The following is a 13,079-nucleotide window of genomic DNA, read 5'->3' on the forward strand; positions in this document are numbered from 1 at the left end:
TACAAAGGAGGAGTTGAAGGTGGCGGGGAGAAGCGGGGGATGGCTGGCTGGCTGGCTGGTTGCTCAGCTCGCCTTGCCATGCGTGCTGATGCCGGTACTGGGCCCCAGATGATTTTGTGATGCTGGTACCGGGCCGTGGATGATTTTGTGATGCCAGTACCGGGCCGTGGCACAAAAAAGGTTGGGCACCACTGTTCTATACTATACCACATTTATTAGAGTGTATATGAACGGACAATAATTATTGAAATCTTCAATAAGAAACACAGAAACATATTATTTATTAGATAGTTTTATCTTTCAGAAATATAAATTAGTCTTTAGAGAGAATAAGATAGTGAGTGATATTAACATTGATAATATAAAAAAAGAACAGAAACAGAATTTTAGGAATCTTCTATAAATTAAAACATTGTATTCAAAAGAATCAAGACAGAAAGATAAGATTTAATATTATAAAGTAATTGTATGATAATTTGGGAAAGTACACTGCTCAAAAAAATAAAGGGAACACAAAAATAAGACATCCTAGATCTGAATGAATGAAATATTCTTATTACATACTTTGTTCATTACATTTGAATGTGCTGACAACAAAATCACACAAAAATTATCAATGGAAATCAAATTTAGCAACCCATGGAGGTCTGGATTTGGAGTTACACTCAAAATTAAAGTGGAGAAAAACACTACAGGCTGATCCAACTTTGATGTAATGTCCTTAAAACAAGTCAAAATGAGGCTCAGTAGTGTGTGTGGCCTCCACGTGCCCGTATGACCTCCCTACAATGACTGGGCATGCTCCTGATGAGGTGGCGGATGGGCTCTTGAGGGATCTCCTCCCACACCTGGACTAAAGCATCCCCCTACTCCTGGACAGTCTGTGGTGCAATGTGGCATTGGTGGATGGAGCGAGACATGATGTCCCAGATGTGCTCAATTGGATTCAGGTCTGGGGAACAGGCGGGCCAGTCCATAGCATCAATGCCTTCGTCTTGCAGGACCTGCTGACATACTCCAGCCACATGAGGTCTAGTATTGTCTTGCATTAGGAGGAACCCAGGGCCAACCGCACCAGCATATGGTCTCACAAGGGGTCTGATGATCTCATCTCGGTACCTAATCGCAGTCAGGCTACCTCTGGCGAGCACATGGAGGGCTGTGCGGCCCCCTAAAGAAATGCCACCCCACACCATTACTGACCCACTGCCAAATCGGTCATGTTGGTTTGCAGGCAGCAGAGTGTTCTCCATGGCGTCTCCAGACCCTGTCATGTCTGTCACATGTGCTCAGCGTGGACCTGCTTTCATCTGTGAAGAGTACAGGGTGCCAGTGGCGAATTTGCCAATCTTGGTGTTCTCTGGCAAATGCCAAATGCCCTGCACGGTGCTGGGCTATAAGCACAACCTCCATCTGTGGACATCGGGCCCTCATACCACCCTCATGGAGCCTTTTTTCTGACCGTTTGAGCAGCCACATGCATATTTGTGGCCCGCTGGAGGTCATTTTGCAGGGCTCTGGCAGTGTTCCTCCCGTCCCTCCTTGCACAAAAGCGGAGGTAGCGGTCCTGATGCTGGGTTGTTGCCCTCCTACGGCCTCCTCCACATCTCCTGATGTACTGGCTTGTCTCCTAGTAGTGCCCCCATGCTCTGGACACTACACTGACAGACACAGCAAACCTTCTTGCCACAGCTCGCATTGATGTGCCATCCGGGATGAGCTGCACTACCTGAGCCACTTGTGTGGGTTGTAGACTTCGTCTCATGCTACCACTAGAGTGAAAGCACCGCCAGCATTCAAAAGTGACCAAACCATCAGCCAGAATGCATAGGAACTGCAAAGTGGTCTGTGGTCACCACTTGCAGAACCACTCCTTTATTGGGGATGTCTTGTTAACTGCCTATGCTTTCCACCTGTTGTCTATTCCATTTGCACAACAGCATGTGAAATTGATTGTCAATCAGTGTTGCTATCTAAGTGGACAGTTTGATTTCACAGAAGTGTGATTGACTTGGAGTTACATTGTGTTGTTTAAGTGTTCCCTTTATTTTTTTGAGCAGTGTATTTATAAAACACAAGAATCCCAAAAGAAAGAAGGTATTAGAACCAGATCCCAAATGAATAGCAAAAAAATGAATAGGAACTAGATGTAGATAGATTAATAAAAATATGGAAAAAGAACTAAAACTATTGTCAATATATGTAAATGGATTAAATGACGTAGTTAAGAGAAAACAAATACTATAAAAACTGGTTAAGCAAAATACAGATATTGTGTGCCTCCAAGAGGTACATATCAAGAATCAAGACAAAAAGTATTTAGAATTTGAGGAAACTCCATACTACATTGGTGGAGGGCGGGGGGGGGGAGGGGGTGATAGTGATATATATCAGAGAAGAGATAGAAGCAAAGAAAATTTACACAGACATTAAGGGTAGAATATTAATACTAGAGATAAAAATAGGACAAAGACAGATACTACTAGTAAATATATACGCACCTAACAAAAACCAAAAACAATTCTACAAAAAACTTCATGAAAGAATTGTTGAGACAGGTCAGAATGATATATGCATAGTTGGAGACTATAATAGTATAGTAGAATCTATAAAAGACTACGTCTGTGATAATAAAAAATTGAGAAAAAGGAATATACTGCCACAAACATTTTTTGATATAACGCAGGAATTGAACCTAATAGTTGTATGGAGAACATTAAACTGCACGGAACAAAAATTTATATACTACTCAAATCCATATAAATCTTATTCAAGAATTGATATGGTATAGACAAATATTGACTTAGGCAAAGAAATAGAAAAAAAATGAAATTCTCCCAAACACCTGGGCTGATCACAACCCCATTAAAGTAAGTTGGAGAGGCCAGAAAAAAGAAAAGAAAAAGATGGAAATTGAACCCCCAGATATTATTAGAAGAATTTATTAAAAAATTTCAAATGAATTGACAATGACAATATTTTTGATATAAATAAAAAACAACATCTTTGCAAACCCTATGGGACACAGCATATACCAGAGCATATACCAAAGGGGTAACAATATCTTACATTGCAAAAAGAAACAAGGAGAAAAGGGGGCAACAAAATACATTACAATTAGAGATTGGAGATTTAGAAAAATTAATGCAAAAAAACCTCCAGGGAGTAATCAAATTAAGGAACAAATGAATTTGGCCAAATACAAATTAAACCTATTAGAATAGGAAGATATTGTAAGGGATCTTAAATTTATGAAACAAAATTATTTTGAAAATGCAAATAAGCCGGGGTTGGCCTATAAATTGAAAAAAGAAAAAGAAAAAAAGGAAAATACACCAGCTTCATGATGAATTAGGAATACTATAAAGTAATGAAGAGAAAAAAAAAGATTGCCCTAAAATATTTTGAAGATCTCTATAGACAAAAAAATAATAGAAACAAACAAAATAGATCAGTATTTATAAAGAGATAGAATGTCACCAATTGAGGAAGAAAAAAGGAATATATTGAATTGAGATATTACATTAATAGAATTAAAGGAAGCAATCCAAAAACAGAAGGCAAATAAGACCCCAGGGACAGATGGTTTACCAGGAGAATTATATCAAAAAATAGGATAATCATTGGAACTGATATTACTGGAAGTATGTAATGAGGTTTTGTTAAATGCAAAAGTACCAGAATCGTGGAGGGAATCATATATTATCTTGATACCAAAAGAAGGTACTGATGTTAATCAAATCAAAAACTATAGACCAATATCGCTCTTGAATGCCGACTACAAAATTTTTATGAGTATTATCGCAGATAGGACAAAAAGGATTTTAAACGAAATTATACATAGTGATCAGAATGGATTTCTACCGCAAAGACAAATAAAAGACAACATTAGAATAGTAATGAACATATTAGAATATTATAAAATGAAACCAGGAAGACAAGTGGCCCTTGTCTTTCTCGACACACAAAAAGCATTTGATAATTTAAACTGGGAATTTATGGTATGTCAAATTAAGGAAATGAAGTTTGGAGATAGATTTGAAAAATTAATAGAAACAGTTTATTCTTTCCAAAAGGCCAATATAATAATAAATAGAGATATAATGAAGGCATTTAGAATAACAAAAGGAGTCCGGCAGGGATGCCCACTGTCACCTCTGCTCTTTATTTTGACACTAGAGGCACTATTAATAAAAATTAGGAATAATTCAGAAATACGGGGAACAAAAATTAAAAAAGAAGAGTATAAACTACAAGCATTCACGGATGATTTGGGATTTCTTTTATTGAGGGGCCACTAGAATCAGGCCCAATTTTGATAGAGGAATTAGAAAAATTTCAGGATTTAAAATCAACAAAGACAAAACCAAAATGCTAGTGAAAAACATAACAATTAGAAATAAAAAGGAACTAGAAAATGTAATGGGACTACAAATAAAAAAATATATATTTAGGAATATGGTTAACAGCAAAGTGCTCCACAATAAAAGAAGACAATTACACTAAATTATTCAATCAAATTAAAAAATATTTGGAAAAATGGGGGACTCTGCAGTTATCGTTATTAGGAAGAATAGCAACTATAAAAACGAATGTCCTGCCAAAGATTTTATATTTATTTCAAACAACTCCAACAAAATTAGATAAGAATTTTTTTTAGAGAACTTGATAGAAAAATCACAAAATGTGATTGGGCAGGCAAAAAAGCCCGAATAAAGTTAAAAGTTTTACAGGATAGTAAGAGCAGAGGTGGTCTTGGACTTCCAGATTGGGAACTATACCGTAACGTAGCAATACTTGTATGGATATGAGATTGGATCAATCGAAGAAGAAAAAGAATAATTGACTTATTTTGCATTTTTGCAATTACTAAAACCTTTAATTATAATTAAACATTTATGTAAAGACTCACCTGCATTGGAACAGGATCTTTAAGATAATAGCCTTCAACAATTTGCTCTTTTCTATAGTGATCTATGATGTCTGCTATACTGTTAAAAAAAAAAAAAACAGGAGTCAATTAAGAGTTAGAATTTTATAAAATTGAAATAGAATGGCTATAAAAGTATAGGCTTTTCTACTCAAATTGTATGTTTAAATGAATTCCCAAATGAAAAGAAATTGACACAACTTACACAAAGGGCAAAGCTAAATACACCATGACATCTTTCTGAAAATTTGAATGCATTCATACTATTAAGTGCAGTTGTTTATTGATTCAAACATAATTTAGTTTAGTTTGTCTTTGCACCTCGTACAACAAAATCAAACATCTTCAGTGCACATCATGACCATGACCATGAAAATAAACACAAACACACACCTTTCACCCTCCACACATTGAACCAAAAAACCCCAACACCACCCCAATACTGCACTATACAGCAGAATTCAAAAGAGCTACTACCCTGGGATAGAAGCTGTTTTTCAGCCTATTTATCCTTATTTTTATTATTCTTTACTGTCTGCCAGATGATAATAGTTCAAAAAAAGGGTTCCCAGGATGAGATGGAACTTTGAGAATGTTTTGAACTTTCTTAAGGCAGCAGGAGCTGTAAAGCTCATCCAAAGAGGGGAGAGGGCAACCAATGATCTTCTGGGCAATGACGTTAACCTTCTGCAGTGCTTTCCTATCTGCCACTGCAATTGGCAAACCATACAGAGGTGCAGTAAGTTAAAATACTCTCTATGGTGCAGCGGTAGAAGGTCACCAGCAGTTTTCCATTCAGTTGTTGTTTTCTGAGAAGTCTCAGATAGTATAATCTCTGCTGGGCCCTTTTGACCAGTGCTGCAATGTGAGCTCCCCAGGTCAGGTCCTCTTATATGGTAACATCCAGAAACTTAAAACTGGCCACTTGCTTCACTCAGTCTCCATTGATAAGCAGAGGCTGGATGTCTGATCTGTTCCTTCTATAGTCCACTATAAGCTCCTTGGTCTTATTGGTGTTGAGGACCAAGTTATTGTCTCCATACCACGAAAGCAACCGGTCTACCTTATCTCGATAGGCAGACTCATCCCCCTCGGAGATGAGTCCCACCACTGTTGTATCATCTGCAAATTTAGCAATAGTATTACTAGCGTGAGCGGGAACGCAGTCAAATAAGAAAACACTGAACATTGCAGTTGCAAAAGGTTTGGACACTTTTCTAATGTCTCTCTAGAAATAAGTTTCTAAAGATGTCGTGTATTCAGCTAAGGCTATTTGTGCCTGTTTTTGGAATGTTTTAAAATTATTTTAGTTCAAAAATATTCTTGCATTTTTTAGATCTTTTGACATATTTTCACGACCATTCAAGTCTGAAGGCCAGACTTTTCTTTTCCTGGTAAGTACTCTAATTAAATTTCCTTTTTTGTTAAGCCCTTTATTGTTCTTTACTGTAAGTAAAGCTACAAAGCGTAACTACCATTTCTTATTTTTTTTAAATGCTTCTTCCATTTGTTTTCTACAGATCTGCTTTATGTAGTTGTGGTGGAACATTTCAATATTGCTCTATCATTTCAAAGTGTTTTTGGAGATTCTTAATCATCCAGGACATGGTTGTCCCAAAGGTGCTTTTTTTTCAAAAAGGCAAGTGGACTTTCTTGATTTTTTTCTCCTTTGAAAACATTTTGCTTCTTTTTCAAAAAGCAGCAATAAAGTTTCTTCAATTCTGAAGAAACTTCTTGGATGAGAAGTGAAACTATTCAAAGTCAAAATCAAGAAAGTCATTGGAATTATCATTTAAAAGTACTTTGTTCCAAAATGTGCCAGATTTATCAAGCTTTATCTTCACATTTTAGATAATGTCATTTGTGATGAAGTCAGAAAAATATTTCCTTTAGAAAACTCTTCAGTGCAGATCACTTCCACCTAAGTAACACTGTACTGGCATAACTACTTCCAGGGTCAACTATTTTCAACTTATTTTTAAAATTCTTTGTAAGAATGAGTTATCTTCGTTTGTAAATACTTAGATAGCTGTTTAGAGAAGTTTATGGCTACAGAACAACAATCACATCCTGAAAAGTTATAAAAATTGGAATATGGGTTCATCTATAAAACTAATCTACATCTTTGTAGACTTAATGAGGTGGAGGATTGTACTCAGCGACAACTTTACTGTAAAAAGAAAGTAGCACTAAATTAACTTGATGTCCAAATTTCTCCATCTACCATATTTGCTTCTTTTCTTCTTCTTTTGAGCAATGGACAATTTGTTCAAATTTGTAGAACTGTATGTTGTATTTAACACTGTACCCTTATATCAGCTTCTATTCACTTTGTGAGTCGCTGAAATGTAAAAGATTCTGCAACTGTAACCTGTTATAGCTATATTTAATCGCACATAATAGATTTTATACATATATGTATTTTTACATTGAAAAGTAAAATATATTTTATACTTTGTAGAAAAAATTATGAACGTATATATTTTAATGTATTGAAACTCTCTAATACAAAACAGAGGCCCAAATAATTAGAACAAGTTTTAAGTCACAAAATTCTATTGTAAACAAATGGTTTGGGACCAAGTTATGTGACAGTCTTCACCTATAGCACCCTCTCCATACATTGAGAAAAGAAACAGTAGCATATTTCTAACTGTTCTCCTTGAAAACAGGAAAGCAATCTCACATTAGTTTTCTATCTGGCATATCCAATCTCATCATTTTTAAAAGTATAGTTATGCAAGCATAAAAACAATTTCTTTCTCCACTTTATTGTTTGATTATATTGTTTTGAAATGTCTCATTTTAACATGAAGTTGAGGAATATTTTAAGTGTGGCTTTTATAAACTGTTGATCTATTACTAATCTATTCTTATTTTTATAAATTGCTGAGTTTTTTTCTAAAAGGGAAAACAAAAAAATCATATTCAAATTTAATCACATTTACACTGAAGAGTTTGAAATGTATTATAATAGGGAGACAGGCTAAAATTGCACTCGAAGGCCAATATTCAAACAAAGAAACAAATCTTGCACTCCCACATTATTTACAAGTCTGCACATTATACGCACTATAATGCACTTGAATAAATCATTGTGTATAGACTATATTAACAGAGCACTTTTCTTCATTTTGGCATTTTCAATTATAATAAACATACAATGACATCAGCAGAAAGAAAAATTGAATTTAAATATGATCTGTACTTAAAACCAATAGTAAACTGTATACTTTATGTTACATTTTCAGAAGTGTAGTGCTCATATACTTAAAGTATTTGTTATATTATCAAGCTTTATACTACCTCCCACTTTCCATATTTTTAGAGACTTTGCCCCATAAAAGCAATACATTTCACTTTATGAAATCTGATATTTATCAATTTTTCTCTCTCTGTTATATCTACAAAGAAGGATGGTGTCAGTTTTAGTAAAGACTCTCTTGCCATTTCCTTTACAGGCCCAAAAACTAGGTTTCTGAGCCAACCTACTATAAAATAATAGACTATACTGCCTTTTATCTGACATATCCCACAATTTTATATTTTATAGTTTTCTAGGCAACTTCTCTTCGCTCTGTCTCCCAAGTTCTTTCCCATGTACCATTGCAGCCAGGAAGTGCGAGGTATGGTTTTCTGAAGAGACTGCTCTATATTTGAGGTGGTCATCTGTAAAATCTTGTCTTATGCCCCTCTTCCCTGCTTGTATGTCTTAGTACATAGTGTATATCGTTTTCCATAGTGTTAGTAGGCAGCTGCAAAGAAATTCAGCTGGCTAAAATTTTCTAAATAAAATTTCATAAAAGAAAGGAAAAGGATCAAAGTCTGTTACAGAATCTGGAGCTGCTAAAGATACCAACACCAATTTCTTTCCTATACTTCTACTCTCACTGACCAGTACTAACTTCATTTTGGTCCAAGCTTTACACCATAAATATTTTAATTCTGGTTGAATTCTCAGGAAAAAAAGTGTTCTCTGTGCATAACAGTTTGTGTTTGGAATATTTTGCATATCTTTTCCTTTTGCTAATAGAAATGCATAGCACACACTTATTCAGTACACTCATATTCAGTAACCTATATGTAAAACCTAGCAATTAAAGCAATAAACATTTGAAAAGAAAATTAAATCTAGTAAAATACTGAATATTTTATAGATTATGACTGTTTTGAGCTGAGGTTGTCTCCCATTAACGATAAATATTTTTAGCAAAAATATGGAAGCAGTTGGTTTGCTACTGAAAAAAGATATATTGAAGAGTTACATAAGACATATTTGAAAGTGTGCCACTACCAATGGACCTACTAAATTCTCATACTATATACTTCGAAAAAATTTATAAGAGGGAGAATAAAATTGCATTTGAAGGCTAATATTTGAACAGTTATGGAAATTGCGCGGGGAGGCCTTTAAATTCTCTTACTGAACCTCCAATATCTACTGCTTTGATAATTTGAGAGCTGGATCTGCAAGTGTTAAACACTACTTCAATAGTATCCTTTATAGTTATAATTCTCAGATTATCAACTATTTTGTTTTCCTGCAAAAAGCATTTTCATTTTGAAAATTTCATGATAATATGTCATTGTCTTTCTCTTTCTCACATACATGTGTATAATATGTAGAAGCTATCTAATAATGAAACTATATCTTATGACAAAAGAAAATTTAAAAATGTTATATGAATGAAATCCTACTATGAACAGCTTAAAGATATTATTTTAATTAATTATATATATACATGGTAATTAATTCATTATATACACAGTATACCACACACCAAAAAAAAAAACTCAGCTAATTAGCACAAAATTGTTTTTTGGGGAAGTTGATGTAAAAATAATAGGTTGGATTCAGAAAACTTGACTTATGTAATGGACTTTTCCCCTTTATTTGTTGCTTTCTCAAGATCAAAACAGAAAAAGCAAAGAGCTGCAGCAGTAGAAAATAGTTGGTGAGATCCAGCAGGGTGCTTTAGATAAGCATAAGTAAATTTTCACTCACACAGTGTAAAATCAGGTCACAATTTCAGTATCTAAACAATGAAGTTCAAACATAGACTTGAGGCTGAATTAGTGTACTTGTAACAATCACTGAGAATAGCTTGTAAAAACTGAAATACACAGTATAATTCAAGATGGCTTCAGATGAGAATGTTTTCTAAAAAAGAAAACACTTTTTAGTTTTTCCTCATTGTCAAGTTACACAAATCAGATCCTTTGGAAATGGGATTTTTATTGCTTAATTCAGGACTGTGGACTCCTGTTTCATACATGTTGAAATTTTCAAATGGGAGGCTTCTATTGCCATACCCTTAAGAACTAGACAACTAGACAATGGGCAAAAGACAGTTTACCTTCAAAGGGGCTGGTTCTGCTGCTAGTTCGATTTTCAATGAGGATGTCTGAATGCCAGACAGATTTAGTGAAGAAGATATTCAAGAAGCTTGTACGTATGTAGGATATGCAAAATGATCCAATTGTTTAGCCTCATAACATCTTCCACTTGAAGTTCTATGACAGTCCAATGACCTTCTCAGCTAGGAGAACTTGACACTTTCTCAGTCACACCAGCTGCAGGATTTCTAACCAACTCAGAAGACAAGCTGGAAGCGAGAGAAATTCTCGGTTGGGATGGACATCAATTCCCTGGTTCATGTTTGGCATATCCAAGTTCCATAATCTAAGTTAGGGCAAATCTTCTTTGGAAATGAGAACTAAACTTAGCACTACTAAAGGTTATTCAAACACAGTCAAAATTAACATACTTTAAAGAACTTGAAAAATAGAATGAAATGTACTCAGTGTAAGTGCAGTTTATGTCCTAAATTTTCTCTCATATGAAAATTAAGTTCAATGTGATGAAGCAATGATACTTTAAAAAAAATAGCAGATTCTGCTCTTATGACCCAATGGCCAAGACCTTTTTATTTGTTAAGATCTGACAATGGACACATCTTACTCATTTGAATACATGTGCACAATTTTACATTTTTAAATTTTGCATTTTCAAAGCAAAAATAATTGTTACTTATAATATTCTCCCTCCCTGCCACAAAAAAAATCAAACCTCACAAAACCACAAAATCTGAAAAAATTCAGTATATATCATTAATGGCAATTACCAGAATACATAATATAAACTGTAAAATATGTTGCAACATACCTGTTATAGTATCTGCCCCCCATCATAAACTGATTGTTTGGTGTTGGACATATTTTAAAACGCTGTATGTTTTCACTGGTTCGAAAGTAGAGTGAGTAATCCCCAGGTGTATTATCAGAAGGCCTCACAAGAAAACTTGATACTTGACCCACTAATTATAAAGAAGAAGGAAAAGGTTACAGGTCTTTGTCAATAAATCGGTTTTATTTCATTGGTCTGGAATTTAGCATGCAGCAGAGGAAAATCTAATCAATTGCAAAAAGGCTATTGTCATTTTTTCCCCCCTTAGGATAGTCTTCTTAATTAAGCAATGATAAAGCAGTCAAGAATTTTTTTTAAAAAAAATCAAACCTTTTCTTGTCTTACTTTGCAAATAAAGCCTTTTACATCTTGAAGTAACCTTAATTTAAAAACCTTTGCTGAACCCCCCGCCCTGTTATTTTTATAGTAGACTATTTTGACAAATACGAGAAAGAATATTTAAATTTTAGCTTAGGCATGAGATGAGATACTACCGTGTTTCTCACAAAATAAGGCTGGGCCTTATTTTTTTTTGACCGCCGAAAAAACAGCTAGGCCGACTTTTCAGGGGTGACTTAATTCCCCCCCTCTTGCATCCTTGGGCGGGCGGGAGGCAACGGCTTGGATGTTGGCCTCAGCTTTGGTGGGGCACTTCGTATTGAGAGACCTTCCGCCACCGTTGCTTTCCCTTCTCCCCATGCTGCCATGGCGTTTGGAGCAACGCCGTTTGGCGCAGCCAGCGGGGCTGGACAGGACTCCTCCCTGCAACCGGAGCCCGGCGGAGACACTCGGCTTCAGGGACTCCTGTCGCCGCCTTCCCGGACAGCATTCGAAGGCAAAGCCCATTCTTTTGAAAACGATGCCCTACTACGACAAAGCCTCCCCTGCCCGAGAGGGCAGCCCAACCCCACATGGGGAGGCGAATCTCCCGGGGCTGCAGTGCAGGATCGGCCCACCCCGGGAGAAGTGCCCAGCTGCCATCCATGCCTGGCACCAGGCAGAGTGCGAAGAGCTGCGCCTGGGGCGTCCAGCACAGCTGACAGGCGGGCCCTCCTGTCCGGTGGCGGAGCTCTGGCCAAGGCAACAAGCACCTCCCCGCCGGGCCCTCGCTCATCCCGCCAGGGCCGCGCCAGAGCCAGGCCAGCTGGGCAGAGCCAGGAAAGCAAGCCACAGGTGCGCTCCTGCCTGCCAAGCGAAAGAGCTGGGCTGACCCAAGCTTGGTTTCCTTCCCAAATCCCTCCAGCCTGATCCCGAAGGGGCCACCGGGAGAGGCCACCTGAGGCAGTGATAATGCCCACCCATCTGTAGACAGGGAGGTGAGGTGACGGCCACACCGTGTCCTCCTCCGAGTTAAGCCCTGCCGAGTGAGCGCCTCTGCCCGATGCCCATGCTGCTGCAGCGTTTGGAGCTGCTGGCGCGTTTGGAGATGCGTGGGGATGGGGACGGGCTGGGCGAGGGGTGGAAAGAACGGGTGGCTTCGGGTTCTCTCTGCCGGACCCGCTGGCCAGGGAAGCAGCGCTTCCGTCGCCTCACCTCCCTGTCCACAGACAGGTGAGCGCTATCACTGCCTCGGGCAGCCTCTCCTGGTGGCGCCTTGGGAAGGAAGCCAAGCTTGGGTTGGCTCGGCTCTTTTGCTTGGCAGGTGGGCCCGCACCCGTGGCTCGCTTTCCCGGCTCTGCCCAGCCCGCCCCGCTCCGGCACAGCCCTGGTGGGATGAGCGGAGGGCCCGGCAGGGAGACGCTTGCTGCCTTGGCCAGAGCTCCGCTGCCAGGCAGGAGGGCCCGCCTGTCAGCTGTGCTGTGTGCCCCAGGAAAAGCTCTTCGCACTCTACCTGGCACCAGGCAGGGATGGCAGCTGGGCGCTTCTCCTGGGGTGGGCCAATCCTCCGGTGTGGCCCCGGGAGATTCGCCTCCCCACTTGGGGTTGGGCTGCCCTCTTGGGCAGGGGACGCTTTGTCGTAGT

General features: G+C 38.0%; 1 protein-coding gene across 2 annotated transcripts in view; it reads right to left on the reverse strand.

The window, feature by feature from the left end:
- RASA1 (RAS p21 protein activator 1) overlaps positions 1-13,079 on the reverse strand; it is a 64,865-nt gene that overhangs the window by 27,568 nt on the left and 24,218 nt on the right. For both annotated transcript variants that reach the window (XM_087927081.1, XM_087927080.1), the window contains exons 8-9: positions 11,097-11,247; positions 4,913-4,991 (exon numbers count right to left, since the gene is read on the reverse strand). In XM_087927081.1, coding sequence (XP_087783207.1) covers positions 4,913-4,991; positions 11,097-11,247 — 230 coding nt within the window. The remainder of the gene's footprint in view (positions 1-4,912; positions 4,992-11,096; positions 11,248-13,079) is intronic.

This window comes from Pseudonaja textilis, chromosome 2, assembly GCF_049901715.1.
Source record: "Pseudonaja textilis isolate UNSWEBS1 chromosome 2, rPseTex1.2, whole genome shotgun sequence".
Classification (NCBI taxonomy): domain Eukaryota; kingdom Metazoa; phylum Chordata; class Lepidosauria; order Squamata; family Elapidae; genus Pseudonaja; species Pseudonaja textilis.